Source organism: Copadichromis virginalis, linkage group LG5 (genome assembly GCF_057382275.1).
Source record: "Copadichromis virginalis isolate Kocher_CV1m ecotype Utaka linkage group LG5, C_Virginalis_male_GT1.1, whole genome shotgun sequence".
Lineage (NCBI taxonomy): Eukaryota > Metazoa > Chordata > Actinopteri > Cichliformes > Cichlidae > Copadichromis > Copadichromis virginalis.
In genome coordinates this window covers 7,035,543-7,059,482 of record NC_140622.1, presented here as the reverse complement: position 1 = coordinate 7,059,482, position 23,940 = coordinate 7,035,543, and the positions used below count along the sequence as shown (strand labels likewise).

General features: G+C 40.2%; 1 protein-coding gene and 1 long non-coding RNA gene across 7 annotated transcripts in view; one reads left to right on the top strand and one right to left on the bottom strand.

Annotated features, from left to right (window-relative positions):
* The window catches only part of epha8 (eph receptor A8), a 138,700-nt gene that overhangs the window by 43,678 nt on the left and 71,082 nt on the right, over positions 1-23,940 (top strand). For 4 of the 6 annotated variants that reach the window (XM_085455674.1, XM_085455672.1, XM_085455670.1 and 1 more), the window contains exons 1-4: positions 16,958-17,201; positions 19,241-19,294; positions 20,480-20,623; positions 21,436-21,585. In XM_085455674.1, the coding sequence (XP_085311800.1) occupies positions 17,016-17,201; positions 19,241-19,294; positions 20,480-20,623; positions 21,436-21,585 (534 nt within the window). In that variant the 5' untranslated portion in view covers positions 16,958-17,015. Of the gene's footprint in view, positions 1-16,957; positions 17,202-19,240; positions 19,295-20,479; positions 20,624-21,435; positions 21,586-23,940 lie in introns of those variants that run through there. The other 2 variants (XM_085455673.1, XM_085455671.1) reach the window with 1 other exon arrangement.
* Positions 11,937-14,094, bottom strand: LOC146708830 (uncharacterized). Its single transcript, XR_014920378.1, has 3 exons — positions 13,961-14,094; positions 13,823-13,870; positions 11,937-12,610 (listed from the first exon to the last, which is right to left on the bottom strand). It is a non-coding gene; the product is annotated as an uncharacterized LOC146708830 (long non-coding RNA).

Sequence of the window (23,940 nt, the reverse complement as noted above, 5' to 3'; positions counted from 1 at the left end):
TGCACATTGACATTTACATACTTGTTTTTCACAGCACCTTCCACTTGGTGACATGTGGCTGAGTAGAACAGCTGGGCAGTTTACACCAACCATACATTTCTGTTTTAGTTTCTGTTTCTAGGATTCAATATTCAAACCCTGGCATAGAGCGGAATAGCATACACTGTCTCACTGTAGCTGGCTATATAATTGTTGTGGTAGTTGGAAAAAAGTACCCAGTAGGCACTTTTGAACTTTCCATAGTTATAACTTCTGGAGGAAATCCTTCCTGCCGTTTAAAGTTCAAAGTTCAACACCCTGTCTTTTATGAGGGTGCTGTAGCTCCTACACCAGAGTAGGTGCTCTCCAGCACAAGAAGAAAGCCTGTAGGAACCGGTAAACATGCATGCATTGGTGTAGTACATACAAGTGACTTGAAAGACCACTAGAGGTCTTTAAAGGATGCCCAAATGGGTCAGAGGTGTATAAAATAAAAAGTTACAAACCCTTAAACAATCTATAAGTGCATTTCAAGAATATTTATAACATATAAAATAAAATGAATATGCACAGTATTCTCAGCCTCATGGTTTCCTCTTGCAGACCGTGGTGATCCAATGACACGCAACGGTGCAACAGATGAAATGCTTTGTAACATGGCAGATGCAACATGCTACCTCGATTTCACATTTTTCCAGGGCTGACACCTAACTTTAGTATTTAATATGAAATATAGATGAGCACAATGAATGGATGGATAATTACCTCTGCCAAAGGGATTCTTTTCTTGGTAATGTTTTCATGTCTTTCAGTTTTGAATGAATTCTGTTAATAATTTGTTAACAATCCATTAAAAATTTGGTTACATCCATCAAGTACTTCAAAGTCAGCTAGATGATTTATTGGTCAAAAACTGAGAAAAGCCCTACAACAGTCACCTCAAAGCTCTTTATATTGTAAGATAGACCCTACAATAATACATTTGGAGAAAAACCCAACAGTCATATGACCCCCTATGAGTAAGCACTTTGGCGACAGTGGGAGGGAAAACCTCCCTTATAACAGGAAAAAACCTCCAGGCTCAGGAAGGGGCGGCCATCTGCTGCGACCAAATAATTTAGAAGAGCCAGGGACATCCCCTCTGCCAGGTCACACCCTGTACGTATCTTCTTGTATACACACCAAATGTACTATAGTATTAGCTGTAGCTTAGGTGGCTGTAGCTTAGGTGGCAGAGCAGGTCAGCCACTAATCAGAAGGTCGATGGTTCGATCCCAGGCTGCCTCCTGGCTGCATGCCAAATATCCTTGGGCAAGATACTAACCCCGTGTTTGCCTACTGGTGGTGGGCAGAGGGCCCGGTGGCGCCAGTGTCCGGCAGCCTCGCCTCTGTCAGTGCGCCCCAGGGCAGCTGTGGCTACAATGTAGCTTGCCATCGCCAGTGTGTGAATGTGTGTGTGAATGGGTGAATGACTGAATGTAGTGTGAAGCGCTTTGGGGTCCTTAGGGACTAGAAAAGCGCTATACAAATGCAGACCATTTACCATTTAGCTTTTTCATTGCATTTCTCTGTTTCAGTAACAGGGAATGCTAGCAGACTCAAAGTGTAGCGTAAACGTGTAATCCAACCGTTAGTGCTCTTGCCTTGTCTTGTGAGTTTACAGCTGCTTCAGAGGTTTTCCTGAAGCTGAATTGATTAACATTAAGATAGAGAGAAAAGTTAAAATGAGCACTAACTTATAACACTAACTGTTTTTCACCAGAGTGTAATTGAAGCTTCTTAAGCAGGACAAGATGCAATTTAAAGTTTTGAGGGCAGAAGAGGAAAGCTGTATAAGAGCTGGTGCCAATGCATTAAAACAGAAACACTACCATACATATCCAGCAGTGTCACTGACATAGCTTTATCTTTTATTCCCATTCATTTGATCAAAAAATCGACTAAAAGTGAAAATCTGTTCTTAAAATGCTAATGCTAAACTTTTAATGATTGCAACTCATTTAACCACATTTTAATCATAATAATAAGTAAATCAATTGGTAATTCAAGTTATTAAGCTCCTGCTTATTTATATTGAAACAGGAAAAGGCTTCTCATAAAAAATGTATTTCACTGTACTGTGTTATGACTTAATTGATGATATTACAGTTAAATTAGTTTAGAATTGCTTTTCTCAATGAGAAAACTAACCCTCTGGGTGCTTTTCTGCTGCCATCAGCAGGACTATTCTCCAGGCCTGATTGCATACTTCCTTAAGACACCTTTAGCTTGTCTTTGAACTATCTCTGCTACCCTCTCGATGACCATCCGCTACAGTGTAATTGGCTCGACAACCTCCCACGAGACAGTAGCATCCTACAATTCAGCAAAACTGCTGCTGGATGGTGGTGGAGCTTACTCACCTCTGCAGCAGCTCTTTGGAAATATTTCTCTTAATAAAGATGTCAGGCGAAGGCAATGATGTTCCACAGGTGCTGGATCACTGGTAAAGACCCTCTCGTGGTTTGAATGCCCAGGTGTTTGAGTAGCTCAGGCTCCCCAGGATGCCACCATTGTGTTGCTGGCTTTAACAGGTGCAGCAGGGATCATCTGTTCAGAGTGAAATGATCTGAGAGTCAAAGCATTCTCCTGTTGCACCAGTGGAAGCTTAATTTTTTCTTTCTTTTTGCTTCTACATTTAGTTTGTGTTTTCTAGACAGAAAACACTTTGCTAGCATACCTAAACCCATTTAATGCATTAAAATAACTTAAAAAAAGAAGTTGGGTTTTCTTTCAGCCACAGTTTTTAGAACATAGAAGCTGGTACCTTCTTAATGAAGTCTCAAACATTCAATTTAACCTTACCCTAAGTGAAAGGTTTTTCCATTTGGTGTCCTTTTCTATGAAATTAGATGCATGTTAACCTGACCCAAAGCCTGCCCATACCCCTAAGGCTGGCCTTAAATGGAGTGCCAATGAACCTGGTGGAAGATGAGTTTGTTGTGCAATGTATTCAGGAAATACCTTTTGGAGTCATATCGACTAACAGTCAAATTTTTTATCCATCCATTTGCTTCCGCTAATCCTTTTCAGGGTTGTGGGGGGCGCTGGAGCCTATCCCAGCTGTCATAGGGCGAGAGGTGGGGTACACCCTGGACAGGTCGCCAGGCCGTCACAGGGCCAACACACAGAGACAGACAGCCACTCGCACTCACACTCACTCCCGCATCCACAGAAAGACCCCGGCCTGATGGTGGAATTGAACTCAGGACCTTCTTGCTGTGTGGCAACAGTGCTGCCCCCAAATTTTTATAAGACCCCAATTTTTCCAGTTATTTATTGCAATTCAAGTCATTCAAGTCCAATGAATAGCTTGAAATGGTACAAATGTAACGGGGGAAGGTAAAGTTACCAAAAAATAATGTACATTTCAGAATTATACAAAAAGACCTTTTTCAGGAAACACAAAATGGGTAAAAATTTAAAGCTGTTCTGCAGCAATAGCGTTTGATCAAGCCTTGAAGCTACTAATTCCTACAAGTGTTCCAAATTTTCTGGATTACTTACAACCTCCTCTGTCTGCATAAAAGCAGTGTTGGAACACACTGTGGTACCATACCCTCGTGAGCATCAGTTGAACAGTACTGTACTGCAGAAAGTAGTGTGTTGCTACAAAAATGGCGAGAAAAAGGCAATTAACAATGGAAGAGACACGGACCATCATAATACTTAAAAATGTAGGTCTTTCCTACAGAGAAACTGCAAAGAAAGTAAAGGTGTCAGTGAGTACAGTTTCCTTCATCATCAAAAGGCATTCAGAAACAAACTCTGACAGGAAGATCTGGCAGACCCAAAGCCACAACTGAATCAGAGGACAAGTTTCTGAGAGTTAACAGCTTGTGTGATAGGTGACAGGACAACAGCTTCAAGCACAGCTTAATAGTGGTCGTAGTAGCAAGTCTCAGTTTCAACTGTGAAAAGAAGACTTCGAGCTGCAGGTTTGACAGGATGAGTTGCAGCAAGAAGGCCAGACGTCAGAGTAAGACAAAGAGGCTTGCCTGGGCCATGAAACACTGCGATTGGACTACTGAAGACTGGAAGATGGTATCATGGACAGATGAATCAAACTTTTAAATCTTCGGTTCATCACACAGGATCGTTATAAGGCGTCGAGTTGGCGAAAGGATGGTTCCACAGTGTGTGGCATCATCACCATCAGGAAGTGTGATTGTCTGGGGCTGTTTTGCTGGATCCAGGGTCGGTGACTTGTGCAGAGTGAGGCACTCTGAACCAAAACGGCTACCTCAGCGTTTTGCAGCACCATGCAGTACCCTCTGGTATGTGCGTCTAGTTTGTCAGGGGTTCATCCTACAGCAAGATAATGACCCAAATATGGGTTCAAGCCCATCAGATTACCTTTGATGAGTCAGATGTTTAAAATACATTTTGGTCTATAAATTGATTTCATGATTTCTTTTTTAACTCCAGTTACTTATTTGTACTATGCTTTAATTTCAGAGTGCAATCAGGCATTAAACTGCATGATTTTCAGTGAAAAAAATGAAAAATTGGGGTGTTCTAAAGCTTTCGACTGGTCATGTATGTTGCAATGGTTTTTCAAGTCCTTCAGCAGTTTCTGAACATGTATGAGGCATTTTTGATAGCTTTAAAAATGCTAACTGTTGGAAGAAATCATCTTGACTGTTCCAGTGAAACTCACTCTCTGACAAGCTACACAAATATGGATTTTCTGTACTGTATTATCTCAATTTTCACTTGAGAAAAAGTAAACCAGTAGCTGCTCTTTTAGCCTGTGATTGACCCTGTGATATCGAAGTTGTCATCATTGATGACCCTGACCAGAACCAGAACCCTATCCCTAACCCTGTTTGATTTTCTCTCACATGTTGCCATTAAATAATAATTCTAACTGATACACAACAAAAACTATTCAGATAAAAATATTCTATTTAGTCTTTCTCTAAAATGTGTTAGGGTTAGCGTTACCCTCTGACCTGGAAAACAGAACATATAAAACATTCTTCTCACAAACACATGTTGGATTCTTCTCTCGTTAGCATAGAAAGGATGAAAAGGAGCTAATATAACTGCTCTGTTTTATTTAAGAATTTGTTCACTGTGATATTCTTTTTCTAAGTTCATTAGTAATAAATGTGATTTACCTTTAGCTTTAAAAAAAAAGACTTTTTGAGAAAATGATAATAATTTTAATACTAACAAAAACTAATAGTTGCTCATTCTAAAATCTAATGTATTTATCCACTTATTGGAGGCCTGTCTAGCTCATAAGTTCCCCTTATTACCCAGGCGCTGTTTGCCAAAACATTATTCTCACACAGTGTTTTGCTCCTGGTCAGCTGGCTTGAAAATTAATTTTGCTTTATTAACATTTATTTCTTGTTTGTATAGAACAAACAATAAATGAGTTTGGAAGGATGAGAAACATGAAAATGTATGCACAGACAAATCCAGATACATCTCCGGGCGTGGCTGGTCTGGCAATCTGGCATTCCCGGCATTTGCCCAGAGGGCTGATGCACTTGTGGGGCGAAGGGTCAATCTAATTACACAGACAGGTTCCGTTTAAGAGATTTTTTAATACAACAGGTCTGGCAGTAACTAGGCCAGGCCTGGGTGTGGCATATAAAACTGAACTCGGGGTATTTTTGTCTAATATTAAAATTTGTCTGATCTGAATCATTTAGGTGTGACAAATATGCAAAAGCACTTTGTGAAACGGATATCATCAAAGATGGAACTGTTCTCCTGCTGGCTGCAGTAGTGAACTGAGACCATAAGCTGACACTGCTGTGGACCTCTGCCGTGGACGCTGCCACTGTAGATACTTTTTTCATACATTCTTTGGAAAAACGATTGTATAACAAATTCACGTTTGTTTGAATATTTTTGCACACAGCTGCGCACAGAATCTGGTAAAAATTGCATCTCAGAATAGATATTAATAGCAATTAGACCATTTCCCCTACTGATCCCAGACCAGTGCAATTAACACTCCTATTCCAGAAAGGTTATCGCTGTCAAAGAGCCCACAGACACCCACACCCACACACACGCACACACATAGATGCGCACACAGGAGTTATTAAGTCTGTTATGGTTGTGTGGCTGATAGTATGAGAAGCAGAAAGGTGCGGGGCAGAACCTGATATTTCCACTGAGTTAATATTCAGACCTGTTACTTCACATAGAGCCCAGCATTAAGCCTGGAAATGCCACCAATGAGCTTCCACATACACATACATGCTCACACACACGCATACACACACAGTATTAGCCAGCCAGCAGACTCCACTTATTCTTAGTCTTCAGCGTCTCTTTTTGTTTCCCCTCCCTCTGCCATTCTTTGGCTGTCCACAGCTCCATCAAATATACTAATCTGAAATTAGATCTCTCAAGGAAGACACCATTCATCAGCTGTGTCTCCTTTGTCTTTTCTTTTTTTTTCATTTCTCTTCTAAAAACTTGTGTCTGCTTTAATGCAGGTTGTGGAGTGGGGTAAAATATTATTAGTATAGTCTGGCCGTTAAGTGCAGAAGTCTGACAGATAGTGTGTTAGTATTTTACACAGGGCATGGCAATAATCTGTGGATTTTAGTAGCCAGTAAAGATGTGCAATCCAGTTTAGTACAGCAAAGCAACACATTGTTCCATTATCCAACTTTTGCAGTAAAAATGGAACAAGCTAACACATTGTCTAAATATTGAACACAGTTAATAACTGTCATGCAGACATATATATGACACTTCTGAACAGTCACGGCTCACAGGCACAACTGCCAGAGTACTGCTGCTCACTATTTCCAGCAGTTGCATCACAGGATCTTCATTAGTTACACAGCTCGTACTGCTAATTGTACACATTATATTTGTTGCTGCTGGCTCCCTTCTTAATGCCCAAATGTTCCCTCATTACTAAACAGATTTATGAATCTATAATTTATGAATCTATACTTTTGACCCTGTGTGGATTAGAGAAAATCCAAAGTAAATGAAAACGTGTGCCCCTGATTCTTGTTTTCTAAAGTGATTTAAGATGTATGCTGTACAATCAGTCCCCCGGGGAAAAAGAACAGTTTCAAGAAATGATTAAAGCCCCAAATTGTATGTAACCTTCTGACCACAACTGTATGGTGCTGCCAAAAAAAAACTGATTACAGCGACTGCCAAAAGGTTGGATGTAAAACACCAACTTGCCTGTAAACACTTTCCAACTACTCTCCAAGTCGTATTGAACTCTTTCTCTTAGCAGGTCATCTGCCTTTACACACCCTCATCTGTCACACCAGAGGAGGGTGCTTGCATGTCGTCTGTCATGACATTTTTCAGAAAAACGTCCTTTGTCTTTCTCTTTTCCTGCAACATTCAACATCCTTTGTCCAATAATATCCACAATCTCGTCTCTGCACATGTCCAAACCATCTTGCCTTTGCTTCTCTAACTTTGTCTCCAAACCTGTGCTGTTCCTCTGATGTACTCATTTCTTAACTTGTCCACGCTGTCACAAATCCCCCCTGAAACTCCTCTCTCTCCACCTCTCTGCACTCTCTTCTTCACTTCTCTTGTGCACATTTGAACTCATCAGCCTTTATTAGCTCTGCTCCTTGCTCCTCACTGTTATACCTGTCTCTCTCTCTCATTCACACACGTTCTGTCTTGCTGCTGCAGACCTTCATTCCTCTCCCTTCCAACCGCAAAAAGTGTGACTCAAATTTGAAATGGAGACCAGTGTAAAAGATGAAGCCACAACTTTTACTCTGAAGGCAGATGCTCTGTGTTCATGGTTCACATTGCACTACAGCTTGGTGAGTGAATCGGGAGAGTTTGCAGACATTCATGCAAACTAAGGGGAACTGCAGCAATTTCCTAGTTAATAAAGTTCCGTTAGATTTTCTGCTTTTTAGCTAAATTGTCTGTTTCATATAATGGGGAAAAATCCAGTTCAGCCACCCACCTACATTAAAAATTAATTCAATTCATTGTAACAGCTGCCACATTAGTGTCAATCAAGGTGTTCATGCTTTGCTATTACTGTTTATTTTGATTATGTTTTTGCAGATTTTACAGGATTAGTCAAAACTACAAATGGAATATAAGGGTGAACAGGGCATCTGAGGTTATTTCATTGTAACCACATGGATGGAGGTCTATGTAAATAAGCATGGGTGCTTGGAGGAAAATACAAATAAGGACAAAAAGAGGGGACATACTGATAGGTTACAGTGAGAAACAGAACTTGTGTCATTTTTGCCTCAGTCTTCTTTTTATTTTTCATTAAGACGTCGATCAGTTCAACAACACTTTGTTTGCTTGTGTGGTCTGAAGCCTGGAGCATACTTGGTTGGAAACTTGTATGAGATGTGGAAACTGAGCAGGACGTATTATTCATCAGCACAGCAGACTCCCTGCGACAGCATGTGTGTTTATGCTACAGTCATGAGCACACATTAACCCCTCCTTTCAACTCCTTTCCTCTCTACATATCTGTGAGTCAGCCTTTGATTCTCTCTGTTATCTTTTTCAGCATCCATTCTCTTTCATATCACACATTATGAATAGACTGATATAGATTTCATGGTACAGGACGTCCAACTTCTGTGAGAATAAACCCGCAAGGTGTAGACGGCAGCTTAGAAACGACTGCTTTAACAAACGCTTTTATTCTGCTTAACAACAGCTTCTCTGATCTCCCGGCCACTCAGATGGCAGCTTCTTTGGAAACAGTAAATGGACGGAGACAAACAAAAGAAATTGAGATTAAAGAGAGAAAGGGAGTGTAAAGAATTGGATAAATCAAAGAATGTGGATCAGGGAAGAAATAATTGCCGCAGAGTTAGCAGAGGCTGAGCTGTTTGACTGCGTGACCCCATGACATCCTGATTGGAAACACAATTAGCAATAAATAAGGAGAAGTTATCACCAGCCTGGATTTTTTTTATCACTTTGTCTTTGCTTGTTATTTTTCCTAATGAAGAAGTGATATATCAGTCATGTTATCTGTCCTTTCAGGGCATGCTTTGGAGATCGGTGGACTGAGGTACAGACAGTCGGTGGTTTATCAAGCACTCTGCCTTATCGCTTCTGTTTACTGTTGTATCAAACTGTTTATCAGTGTTGGTATAGTTACTCAAGAAGAGTAATGGATTACACATTACTCATTACTTTTCTCTTAATAATACAACACATTACTCACCAGAAAAAGTAATTACTTGCACTGGCGGTTACATTTCTTTATTGTTATTCCATTAAATGATATCAAACACATTGTCTCATAGTTACCAGTTAACAGTATAAACCTGAGGCTACAGTCCAACACGCAGACAACACAGTTCTTTCTGTCCTGGACGCTGTTTGTATTTAGTTCTTTTTTCGCCATAAAAATGAGATTAATGTCCAAATCTCTACTCATGAAAAACTTTAGACCATTTTCCTCCTCCCACACATGTCCTCCCTGCACCTCTATGGATTTGCAGATTCATTCCTCAGTTAACTTACACTTTTTCTGATTTGTTGCAGTGCCAACTTATATTCTCTGGATCAAATCGTCACCACCACCGAGCTAATTTATTGAATCGGCTACTCTTTTGGCAAAGCTTTAACCCATTAGATAAAGTTCACAGACCTTAAAGTAACGGGCTGTCAAACCATGAATAAAAACATGTTCTACTGCAGTAGCTCAGTTTCATCTCAAAGAACTGTCACTGGGTTTTTTCTTTCTTTCTTCAGCCTCTTACAATTGCAATTATTAATCTCCACCCCTTCAGCCAGTGCTGACCTGGCTTTCATTGAATCATTGGCACTAAGTGTGATTACCACTATGAACTCAAGTGAATAAAACTCAAGGAAAAAAATGTTTTGAATGAGTGAGAATGTGTTTAAAGTTCTATAAAAACATTAAATATTTCAGTGTCTTAACAGGTGAAACTTGTTCAAGGCTTATCTAAAAAGTGACTTATTTAATAAATGGGTTCAGGACACTGAAAATTTGGTTCAGAAAATGGAAATTTGTCTTTCCGCAGATGAGAGAAATAGTTTTTTAAAATCTTTATCACTTGAACAAACCTGAGCAGTTTTGCCTTTTAACCCCAGTTATCGATGTGGAGGATGGTTATGTTTATTTTGATGTGGTTTAAAAAATGTGCTTTAAGAAAATCCAGTCAAACCGTGGCATGGCACTTTAAATATTTCCGGCGTACATTGTCTGGATTTCTAAAATTAAGCAAACTATATTGGAGAGGAATTTTGCCACATTTGTCATTTTGATACATGCTGCAGTCCAGAAGTACTTTGACCTAAAACCTCAGAAAATACGAGTGGCTTTTTACTCTCCGTCTGTCACATTTGCTTCCTCCTGATGAGAGATCTGATGATCTGAAAGGCAGGAAACAGATGTGTGATTTACAGCCAATTAATTTTGTTCTCTGCTGCATTTTGTGTCTCTGTTGTACTTCACACTCGTTCTCACTCTGTCTGACACACACAATGCCACGCGCACCTACACCACACTGTCAGCTGGCCGCTTTGTGAAGCACTGCATTTCTGTTGTTGGGGTGATAGAAAACTCCCTTATCGTGCTCTCAGAAAGATAAACATGCCCTGCTGAATCTTTCACTTCTTCTTTTCCCTGTCTGTTTGCTGAGGAATAGCTGCAAAGATTTCCATTATTCTCCAAACTAAAGTACAAGCAATCTGGTTCAATCTTGTTCCCTCCCTGCTTGCCGAACTGCTCCCAACCTCCTGACAGTCTGCCGTCAGCTGCTGTGATTTTTCACGCTAGAAGAAAATTACCAGGAGCTAAACTCTGAGATTTCCCAAGAAAAGTGGAACCAAAAAAAAGGTTGAGAGCACAGTGATGGCAAGACAGGAATAATGAGGGAGGTAGAGAGGTATACACCCCGCTAATTAGCTGGGGTCTTTACAAGTTCAAGGACAGTTTCAATTTAACTGATAAAGATGAGAGGATGAGGATGGCAGGGAAGGGTGAGGTTGGTTGAGGCTTTCTACATCTTAATTATCTAGTGGTGGTGGTGGGGTGGTGGTGGTGGGGGGGGGGGGGGGCATGTGTTGAGGAATCTGGGGAAAGGAGGGAGGGCACAGATTGAGTTCAGGATGAGGAAAGAAGTTGAAGGGCTTCTACGGAAAACCCAGACGTCTTATCAGAGGTTGAGTTCAGCTGGGGGTCGGCCCCAAGCTTCCTGGGGTCAACGATTTCCCTTTCAATTACTTCGCCACTTGCGCAAGGATTCTCAGCCCAGGAGGATCATGGATAACCCGGGGGTTAAACACACATGCATTACTTAATTCAAACACGCATACAAATTGGCTTCACTCAAGCTTGTGATACTCAGGAATGATCAGTCCTGAGTTTCTGTGACATCGTGGTGACGATTCAAACGTATCAACTTTACCTCTGATGTAACAGCTCATGGGAAGAGTTTCTATTCTCTTGGTGAAGGAGGAAGTCATTGTTTGAGTAGTTATTTAGAAGCGTTACCTGAGTGAACATTAATGTCAGTGGTCACCATGTAATAAAACACTTTCAAAGTTCGCAACAAAATAAAGATTTAAAAATCTTTCTCTCCTGGAATTATACAAATATTTCTCACATAGTTTAGTTAAAATTCTTTGATAGTCACATTGTATGCAAAAGGTTTCACAGGTTAGGGTCAGGATAACAAATGACAAGTAAATACTTCCTGTTGATGCTGACGTGGCACAAAGATTAAAAAGTATATATTTGTTAGCAAAACAAAGAAGCTTGCAATAGCTGCTGAGTTTGACAGCTACACTCAAAATTTGTCTCAAAGTGTTGTGTGCAATTACAGTGTGAACTGGTATGATTTTTACCCAGGAAGTAGTGTAGGAAATATGGGTGCCAGTTGGTCAACATATAGTCAGGGCCGTAAGCAAATGGACAATCACATTTTGTTGTTGTTTTGTTTTTTATTGCTTCTGTACAGATTGAGTGGATTTTAAACTGTATAGTATGTCAATAACTGTTTTGGAAATACATAGTGTCACATTTTCAGAGACACAAAAGTAAGTGGAAAAACTGACATCACAACTTAAAGAATTGTTTTGAGTAATGACTGCTTGAAGTGTTGAACCATGGACACCAAACGCTGTGTATCCTCCCTTGAGATGCTTTGCCAGGCCTTAACTGCAGCCACCTTTGGCTGCAGCTTGTTTGTGGGTCTCTCTCCCTTCTGTTTTCTCTTCAGTAAACTAAAAAGCATGCCTCATTGGGTTCAGTTCAGGTGACCGACTTGGCCATTGAAGAATCTCCTTTCTCATTGCCTTGAGAAACTCTTGGGTTGCTTTTGCAGTACGCTTTCGATTATTATCTATTTGTACTGTGACGTGCTGTCCATTCAGGGTTGCATTTTTCAGTATTCATCTGAATAAGAGCAGAGAGCACAGCCCTGTACACTTCAAAATGTATCATACCATTAGCAGTCACACCATCACTGAACGCTAGTGACCTGGTTCTGTTATAATGACAGTGGCTCTGTAATAATGTGTAATTGTGCATTTGGTGGGATAAAGTGGGTCCACTTGTCTCTTCAGAGGGTATCGTCACTGCAGTCGGCCATGGAGGGGAGTTTTCTCCATTCTGCCATCATAGCAAGGGTAGATAGATGTTAGAAAGAGCTGTACAACATCTTCATCAAAGCTGCAACATCCATCCATCCATTCTCTGCCGCTTATCCTTTTCAGGGTCGTGGGGGGGCTGGAGCCAATCCCAGCTGTCTTGGGGCGAGAAAAGCTGCAAAATATCTTTTGCAAATGTGGTGTTCATTCGTTAAGTAATGTTCCATAAAGCAGTATGTCAGCAGTAGTGTCTACTGCTGACATACTGCTTTATGGCACCAATTGTTCCTTTAGTTTAGAAGATCGTTTTCTGTCTTTGATATTGTTTGTGTTTTTCAATGGTAGTTATTATGGATATCTATGCCATGGGGAGTTTACATAGTTAATCATCAGTTTGAATAGTGGTAAATGGCAGATCTCACATAAAAGTTACAATTAAATTGATTTCTTATTTATAAAATTACCCATTTCATTCCATACAAATCACCCTTGTGAACAATTCACCCTTTATAAGGACCTCTATTTGCTTTATGTAACATGCAAAAATATTTTTTCAACAAAAGCATGAAAAAGGAAGAAAGCTACTCTCAAAATCACATTCCCCTACAGTTCTGGTTATTTGCATGAAGTTTTGACATCTCAAAAGTCTCCATGTTACCATGAATAAACCAGTTGACAGAATATCCCCACTTCCTCAATGAAAGTCTGGGGATGCTTTTATTTCTATTAGAGGAGCCGAGAAGGATGATATGTACCCTCTCTCATCTTCGTGTATGATGTTTCTGAGCAAGTGGATTTGCACATACAGAGAAAACTATAAGTAGGAAGAATATATAAAGTCCTTCTATACAGCAGTTTACTCAGTCTAGACTAGATTGTAGTAGGTGCTTACATGTAAATTGAACTTCACATGTGTTTATCTTAAATGACTTTTCCATGATATGATAACATTTATTTCATGCAATTAATACAGTTCACATATAATGCAATAATCTTTGACATGTCACAAACTGGGCCATCAGTGGAACCCAATCGTATTCACCATCTTGGAACCATAAACGTCAGTCGGAGGCTATTTTAGATTTGTGAGATAGTCATGTCCGGATCAGTCATTGTGTCACAGAAAGACTGAAACTGCCATCACCGGAGTCGTTTTTCTATCATGATTTGAACTTTTTTTGTACCCAAAGAGCAGACTGTGACTACAACTGAGAGTTTTATAATGTTTACTTACAAATGAAGAGAGTTCAGTGACAGGCAGTAGGGAGTACTGGGGCAGTATCTGTAGAAAAGGAGAAAGAGAGTATTAGATAAAGTTGGTCTCAGTCAGAGAATTGCCAAAATAAAGTGAGTGGACAAGTTGCGGTCTTACTTGTTAGTGCAGGAGAACAGTCCTTGGAACAGGGTTCTGGGAAGATCCAAGGTGAGCAGCAGAGTGTCGATGGTGAGTCAGTGGGCAGGTGAATGGCAGGAATCCACAGAGAGTATCTGTGAGACCGACAAAAGCTTGTGATTGGCTGTGAACTCTCGACTCCTTGAGGCTGATTTTCCAATGAATATGGATCAGACTTCAGGCAAGGAAATAGAAGACAGATAAAAATACTGAGTGGACATAATGAACTGGCAGAGAACGACTGCCACAGTTGGCCCTTAAATACACAGCACAATGAGTTGATGCTCAACAGGTGTGAAAGTGCAAGCCTATGTTCCCTCCATGGAAACACAGGTTTGCACCTGGATATTCAGCTTTTAAGATCCAACAGAGTGAGAGTTGGGTTGCACCCTGCTCACTCCTCCCCACCCCCAACAACAGCATCCAATACACACTCAACACAAGGCTCCAGCCTGTCTCTCTCAACCACCCAGGTTAGGAGGGAACTGAGGAGGATTAATGGCAAGAAGGCAGCGGGTCCAGATGGCATCAGCTCGAGGGTCGTCAGGTCCTGCGCGGACCAACTGTGTGGGGTGATGGAGCACCTCTTCAACCTGAGCCTGAGGTTGGGAAGAGTCCCACAGCTCTGGAAAACCTCCTGTGTTGTACCAGTGCCAAAGACTTCACGCCCCAAGGACCTCAACAGCTACAGGCCGGTGGCTCTGACATCCCACCTGATGAAGACCCTGGAGCGGTTGGTCCTGGCTCAGCTTCGGCGCCTAACAAGCTCATCACTGGACCCACTTCAGTTTGCCTACCAGCCTGGCATTGGCGCGGATGATGCCGTCATTCACCTCCTACATCGTTCCCTCGCTCACCTGGAGACCGCTGGAAGCACTGTGAGAATCATGTTCTTTGATTTCTCCAGTGCCTTCAACACCATTCTTCCCTCGGTTCTAAAGGACAAGCTGGTGAACTCTGGAGTGGACCATCACCTCACTACCTGGATCCTGGACTACCTCACCGACCGACCACAGTATGTGAGGACTCAGGGCTGTGTGTCGGACAGGGTCGTCTGCAGTACGGGGGCCCCACAGGGAACGGTTCTGGCTCCGTTCCTCTTCACCATCTACACTGCAGACTTCTCCCACAATTCCACCCAGTGCTTCCTGCAGAAGTTCTCTGATGACTCTGCAATAGTCGGCCTCATCACTGATGGGGACGACAAGGAGTACAGAGGACTGACTCAAGACTTTGTGGACTGGTGCCAGCTGAACTACCTCCAGATCAACGCCAGTAAAACCAAGGAACTGGTGGTAGACTTCCGCAGGCACAAGCATTCTCCACTGCAACCACTGAACATCCAAGGTATGGACATTGAGGCTGTGGACAGCTACAGGTACCTTGGTGTTCATCTGAACAACAGACTGGACTGGACTCATAACTCAGACGCCCTCTACAGGAAAGGGCAGAGCAGGCTGTACCTGCTGCGGAGACTCAGGTCGTTTGGGGTGGAGGGCCCACTCCTGAAGACCTTCTATGACTCTGTGGTGGCTTCTGCTATCTTTTATGGTGTGGTCTGCTGGGGCGGCAGCATCTCTGCTGGGGACAGGAAGAGACTGAACAGGGTGATCCGAAGGGCCAGTTCTGTTCTAGGATGCCCTCTGGACCCAGTGGAGGTGGTGAGTGACAGGAGAATGGCGGCTAAGCTGTCATCCCTGTTGGACAACGTCTCCCACCCCATGCAGCAGACTGTGACAGCACTGAGCAGCTCCTTTAGTGGCAGACTGCGGCACCCACGGTGTGGGACGGAGAGATTTCGCAGGTCTTTCCTCCCCACTGCTGTCAGACTCCACAACGAAGACTTTAACTGAACAAACACACACATCCACACATGTGCAATAACACTAAGTGCAATAATCTTTTCTGGCATCGTTGTATTTTTACTCAGTTGTATATAGCATTCGTATTCTATTTTTATCTTATTGTATATTTTTATTCTATTTTATTCTACTGTATATAGTATATTATTTTATTCTATTCTGTACAGCTGTGTACTGTATTTATTCTTATTGTATTCTAATTTTTGCATCATAACTTTTGCACTGTCCACTTCCTGCTGTGACAAAACAAATTTCCCACGTGTGGGACTAATAAAGGTTATCTTATCTTATCTTATCTTATCATTTTAGATACATGGTAAAATACAGAGACTAAATGGTGAACAGGCTGATCCATGTATAGCTCTCTTCTACTCGCCTGGAGTACACTATACAACATGCCACATATATCCAATCACACAAGCACTGTCTTTTAAGCTTCTTAGTGCTTCCTAATTCATTCATACACATTTAGACTCTTATTTGGGGTTAGTACCTTGCCTAAGGATACTTGGCATGCAGACTGGAGGAGCTAGGGATCGATCCAGCAACCTTCCAATCAGTAGATGACCTGCGCTACCTCCTGAGCTACAGCCACCTGTAAAATTTTAAAATGTAACTAAATGTTAAATTGGTCTTACAGTCCTACTTTTTATAAGAGTTCCCTTTTGGTAAGCCAAAATTTAAAAACTCCATATTGGGGGTAAATGTAAATCTAACCCTAACTATGAACTTGTCGCTAGCTACAGGATGGATGTCCAGAGGTGACTATATTTTTTATTTAATTTTTATTTAACCTTTATTCAGTGTTGGGGAGTAACGGAATACATGTACCGCCGTTACGTATTTAAAATACAAAATATGAGTAACTGTATTCCGTTACAGTTACCGTTTAAAAAGGTGGTATTTAGAATACAGTTACTTTGTTGAAATAAATGGATTGCACTGCGGTACTTCCCTGTTTCATATTGTCGCGGGTCAGGACTGTTTGGGTTTGTTTGACAGCTACGTTCTGTTGTTCCAGGCGGCAGCGTTATGGTTGCCATGGTTACAGGGCGACGCTCTCTCTCTCTCTGCGACTGTGTGTTTCCTGGGTGAGAGAGCGCCATTTCGTTGTTGTTGTGCTAAGCTAACAGGCAGAATGCTACAAGCATAGCTCTAAAGAATGTAGCATCATGGGCAGTGTAGTCCGTGCTGCAGGGAGAATGGACTGCCATACACGTTATGGGTCTGTGAGCGCGAGGAGCGAGAAAAAGGGGAGTGGAAAGGTACGAGTTGTCATCGAGCAAAAACGGGAGCTGGAAGCATGTAAATATAATAATAACCACTGCAGCCAAGAAGAGTGCCTGACGAGCCCAGTTGTAAGTAAGCTATTAAGACTCGACTGTACACCGTGTTCATGTTTTCCTCCGAAACAATAAGTTTCGTTGGAGCAGCCTTTCAACACCTCTCTCTGTCTCTCGCAATAAAAGTTGACCCAGACAACAAAGTAAAGCTATTTTTCGGCTACGAGCCGACAGGGACCCCGCCGTATTAGTCAGAGGTCCCTTTACTACAGTTCGGAGTCGCGGACCTTCAGTAATAGTAATAAATCACACAGCAATAGTACATTCACGTTGTTGTAAAAAGCATGATAATATATTAAGTAATCCAAAGTATTCAGAATACGTTACTGTCATTGAGTAACGTAACGGAATACGTTACAGGATACATTTTGGGGCATGTATTCTGTATTCTGTAATGGAATACATTTTAAAAGTAACCTTCCCAACACTGCCTTTATTTAACCAGGAATGTCCCGTTGAGATCAAAAACCTCTTTTTCAAGGGAGTCCTGGCCAAGAGGCAGCACATTTCAAAACAAATACATATGAACAAACAAAGTTAAAATTACACAAAACAATTACACATTATTGAGGCAGTCTGTAGGCCTTTGAGTTTAGTTTTAAAAACATTTAAAGACAACAGTTCAGTCAGTTTCCAGTCTTTCTGTAACAGATTCCACGAAAAAGGCGCAGAGTGGACAAAGGCTTTCTTACCCAGCTCTGTGCGGGCAAGGGGAACAGACAGCAGCAGCTGATCATTTGAACGCAAGGAGTAAGAACCACTATTTGTCCTTGTGAGCAAAGTACAAATATAAGGAGGCAGCAATCCAAGCATAGCTTTGTAAATAAAAGTGTACCAATGCCTTATATATGTGCTTTGGGTGTCTCTGTTCTCTTTAGCTGCTTATGAAGTATTGTAAAGTGTATTTTACCTGTACACTCATCATTATCATAAAGTCAGGTGAATTGGACTTTCACCCTACACTGAAATCTGATTCTAGACCCTCACATTGACTAATTTGACTAAAAATGTGGGATTTGACAGTTATGTGTCAACCAGCTATACAGTTTCAGGCATATCTGCATGTGAAATGAAATGCAAATGGATGCTAATTAAAATGCCTCGTTTACATTTGTTGTGCTTGTGAATACAAAAATAGTCTGAGCGGTATGTTTAGTAAGGCAGAGGCCTCTTCTTGGAAAGATGCAGAACAGTGCCCAATGGTGCATTTAAATACATGATTTTGAACTTAATATTCTTGTTTATTGTACTTCATAAAAACTGAACATTTTCTGGGTATCTGTAGATAGACGAATTTAGGAGTTCAGCTGACAGGTACTGTATATCTGCCTCCTCCATACAGGAAAGGAGTGAAAGGGGCTTCCTGTGATTGACTTTCTATCTAAGGCTGAATGTAGATGCAAGGAAGTGTAACACACATAAGCACTTTTGGAAATACCAAAGCATTGCACTTACTATTCCTCCTGTAATGCTATAATTACCCACCAACGGTATTCAGTAAACAGTGTAAATCAGATCACATGCATGTACATGAGGCGGATTACATTAAAGGAAATGCTCCCCATCGGAATTCCATAAAGTGAATTCCAACAATGCTGAAATGTAGATCTTGTGATCGCATGTGTGTATCGTGCACCAGCACGATCAGGTGGAATGAATCAGCATCTAAAATCTTAAGTTTAACAGATTAAAAACGAGAAAAAAGATGCTTTTCAGAGAAAAAGAATGTGAAGGTCAGGTTTTTCTGACTGGCAAACATTTGTCACTCCAACACACGCACAAGATAATGAGGTTTGAAATCACCACCAATCATCTGGAAACTGAGACCTTGCTCTTCACATTCTCTGAGATTCATATACAGCACATGACGCATCTGCTGCTTGACTGCCGCCTCTGTGACGGCACTCGCCTCATGTTTTATTTGATGTCAAAACTAATGATCACAAAAGAATGCATGATCATATAGGAAATAGAAACTATGAATCTGAGAAATGCAGGAACGTCTGACTAACCTGAGAATGTTTGCTTCTCTGTCGTGCTCTCTCTTTCCACAGTGGGATGCCATTAATGAGATGGACGAGTACTTCAGTCCTATCCACACATACCAGGTGTGTAATGTTCGTATTGTACTGTGGGGCTGAGTGTGTTAGGATTAACTGTTATAAGACCTTTACCTTGATCCTGGGGAAACTGGGATTTTTCCATCTAAATTAAGTTTGATTTTAAAACACAAACTGTGAATTAATTAATCATAAATCAGTTCTTTATTTTATTAGGTTATATAGATGGTGCACTACTAATACTGCAAAAATTACAATTCCTCATTATGTACCAAAGTTGAAAAATTTTAACTTATCTGTAAGTTTTCAGTCTGCACCTGAATGATTTTGACAGATGGAACTTTGACATGTATTTGTCTTCATTCATCGTCTTTAACTCACAAAAACATCCAATGAAATCCTAGGAAAGTATATCAGTAGGGCTGATATTCCATGTCCTGACATAGTTGGACACTTTATTGTTTATAAAACAGTTCCCATAGATAAAGCTATTATACTCGAACAATAAGAGAAATCAGCTTATACAATCATTTATTCGACAAAGATATTGATAGAATTATTTTTTTCTGAGTTGACTTCTATATACTGGCTAAATCTGAGCAATCCCATCATGACTGCAGGAACAGCCACTTTGAGCCAAACTGTTGCAGCCGTAACTGTAGATGCCGAGATGTTTTACATCAAAAGGTCTGGTGTTAAGTGACCAGTCCTGGACTTCTAGATGTTGTTAAATAATATTTTAAATAATATAGGGACTATTTTTTGTTTTTTTGTTTGTTTTTCTCCATCGTTCAACTCACATCACAGTTTTTTTCTGAAAGTCTTACCTGAATGGTGTAATGGGGCCGGACGGACGTGGTCCCAGCTAATGAAATTAATTCAAATTGAGAAAAGAATAACGAAATGCAAATATATGTGCGACATTTGTGTAGTTTATAAACACTTTACTTTAGAGTTTACTTATTAAAATGAAAAATTTCAACAATCTGCTTACTTAAATACTAATTATTTGCTCTTAAATATTAATTAACATTAACAAATTAAATTAGAAAATTGCCTGCCAGAGCTAGCAATAAAAATAATCATTTTTTTATTCCCCATTTAAAATTCTTATGTGGAAATATTCTTATTTATTTATTTATTTTATTCTAAACTAATGTTAAGGCAAATGACTTTTATGTACATGTTCCAAATAGAAGCTGTGAAATGACAACAGATCTTCCTCTGAATTAGGTCTGTAACGTGATGAGCCAGAGCCAGAACAATTGGCTGGTGACAGGCTGGATCCCTCGGGAAGGAGCCAGGAGGATCTACATCGAGGTCAAGTTCACCCTGAGAGACTGTAACAGCATGCCTGGAGTACTGGGCACCTGCAAGGTAACAGACAGACTGGAAGGGAGGGGGGGGCGTGAAGTCCAACATTTGTTGACTAAAGCTGGCAAAGAAAATGCACACAGAGTAACTTGTGTTCACTGTATTGAGTATGCTCATTATTCTGAGTATTATGTCAACTCAGAGTAATGGTATCAAACATTTGCCATCTGGTGGTCTGTCTTATGTGCTAAAATTAAAGCATTTTTCATCACAACACTAATTATGACCATCCGAAACCTGAGAAAATGAGAACCAGCTGCAGCTCTGAGGCTGTGTTGTTACTTCATTGAATGACCTAAATATAGACTTATGAAAGCTTTGCCATAGCTAGGAAGCTAACCAGAAGTAACAATGGGACTATTGTGAAGTTTACTCAAAATGATGCTAATAAAATAAACACTGATAGTCAAATTTTACTTATTAAATCTTAGTTATTTATCAACAAGAAGTTCTCAACACAAAAGTGCTCCAATGCTAGCAAGACTTGACAAACTTGTTTATGTACATGAGTCCTTAACTTGACTTTTGGACTGGTAATAGAACAAGATAAGAACAACACTTTTGAATTACTGTGGTGGTGATAGCATCTTGCATTGGGAGGGAAAATAACAAATTTTAGAGGAACTGAAAAGACTACATTATTTGTAGAAAGTGTTTCCAAATGCCACCTTTGGGAGGGAAAATGACAGACTATGTGAACCTTACATCAGTATTTTGGCTTTTGCAAAGCATGGAGATATGGTTCCAACATACCTCTGATATTGTAATATGATGAACAAGTGTGCAGTACTTATGACACCATATTTGTTCTGCAGGAAACTTTCAACCTGTACTACTACGAGTCTGACAGAGCGGTGGGCTCAGCCATACGGGAGAACCAGTTCATTAAGATTGACACCATCGCTGCTGACGAGAGCTTCACAGGGGTGGACCTGGGAGTCAGACGACTCAAACTCAACACAGAGGTACGAGTAACTCAGCAATACTACAGGTGAATGTCAGTCCAGGCTTTCAAAGCAAAATCTCACGTTGGATTGTAAGTTAGCATGCACACCTCCACACAAGTTCAAAACAAGTTGGAAGCATCCACATCCACAGCAGAGCCTCTTCCAGTCACGTCACTCAAACTGTTTTGAGCTCGCGTCTGCACAGCTGTGAGAGAAAACAAATAGCAGCACTTGGCTCAGTGTTTTCAGATGTGATTTGATATTGACAACAGCTTCAAATTTGATATAGGATAGTGGTACTACACTATTATTGATACCTAACTCTGTTGGAAGCAGAACAATCAGTATTAGGACATTTACTTAGTTATCAGCTAACGCTAGCAAGCTGGGTTAGCAAGCTTCATGAAACCATTGTATAAATGCAATACAGTGTTCTAATTGTACTAATACAAACAGAATGTTACTCAGCAATACTGAAGCCTTTTCTGAGTCTCATAGAACAGTCTCATAGACTGTTTAACTCCTCTCTGGAGGGGAGAGGGAGGGGAAACAGGAGGACAAAGGAGGGGGGAACAACTAAGCTGTAGTGCCTCTTCACCTCACTGTACAATACCTTGTGCAATACTTTTTGTAAATAGTCAACAGTGCAATAGATTCAATACTTGAAATGTGCAATTCACTTGTATTTTTATTTTTTATTCCTATTTATTCTATTTATCCCCTTTGTATATTTTATTTATATTTGTCTCTGTATTTATATGTGTGTGTGTGTGTGTGTGTGTGTGTGTGTGTGTGTATATATATATAACAATTCTGTAACTGTAACTTCGGTCGTTGCTGTGCTTTTTTTGGAAGTCAAATTTCCCAGAGGAACCCACCCGAGGGATTAATAAAGTTCTATCTTATCTTATCTTATCTTATCTTATCTTATCTTATCTTATCTTATCTTATCTTATCTTATCTTAGAAGGCCATATAACAACCACATTAACACAGCTGAGAGAGCCAGTAGTGTGGTGTGACTTAGCCTCAAAATTAGCTATCAGAAAGAGCTTTAGCTATAATTTTTATATGAAGCTTATAACAGGCCCAAATGTTTTTTTCTATCTGGGTGTAAACATGTCATTTTCATGACTGAGGTTAGGATTCAGAACAGTGGAGTGTGTATGAAGTTCCACAACAGGAACTGTAGTCTTTTTATATCTTAGATTTAGAAATTTAAAGCTGAATTTTTGCCTTGTTTCAGGTCATCTCACCATATCACCTTGCAGCAGGAAAAAGATTAAAAGAAATATTTAATTAGAGTATTTAAATTCAGTTTCTTTTTTCATGTAGATATTAATTTTTATTTTTACAAATATTATTGTGGCCAATAATATTGTTACTAGATCATTAAAAATAAATGAATTACATTATAATAATTATACTTAATGATATATATTGTAGAGAATCTGTGACTTTCACAAATGAATCCAAAGAAGTAATTATATATATATATATATTTTTTTTTTTATTTATACAGCACATTTAATAACAACAGAGAGTTGACCAAAGTGCTGTACAAAGTAATAATTAAATAATAACATTAACATCAACAACAGGTAAGAAAATTCAAAGAAAATTAGGATAAAAATAATTAGTAACTCTCATGCAGTATCTAAAGCCAAAGTGAAAAAATATGTTTTAAGATGGGATTTAAAAAGAGTGACAGTTGGGACCTTTCTAATGTGGAGAGGTAGATCATTCCACATTTTCGGCGCCACAACCGCAAACGCCCGATCCCCTCTATGAACCATCCTAGACTTGTGTAAGGTGAGGAGTAAACGATCACTTGATCACTTAATGTGCATCTATGTTTAAGTGGGGAGGATTAGCACACAGGAAAATTATAATTTTTGCCTCATGACAAATGCTGATCCATGATTGCACAGCACATGTTTAATTCTTACAAGAAAGCTACAGAAGCAGCCCTGGAAAGATAACCTGGAAAGAGCAGCAAAACTCATAATTAGCTGACTAATTAGCAAACAGTGTTGATGCATCATAAGCTTGATGAGTTTGTTTGATGGTGAAATGCATATTTAATTCATCAATTAGGTGTGCAAACAAAGCTACTGGTTGTGCAGCAGTGATGGTTTTTCAGCATTTAGACATGTCCCTTTTAAAGGCACAATAAGTCAGTTTTGAGGTTGCTTAATAGAAAAAATGAAAATTGAGCTAATGCGTTCTCATGAATGTAGAATTAATCCATTAAAAATAATCAAGAGCGAGTGCAGGTTTGTGGAGGCTGCCATGTTTCCCCGTCATATTGAATACAGTGGCTGAGATGGACATCGCCATCGCCAAACATGGCGCCATCCACCGTGTTTTATGT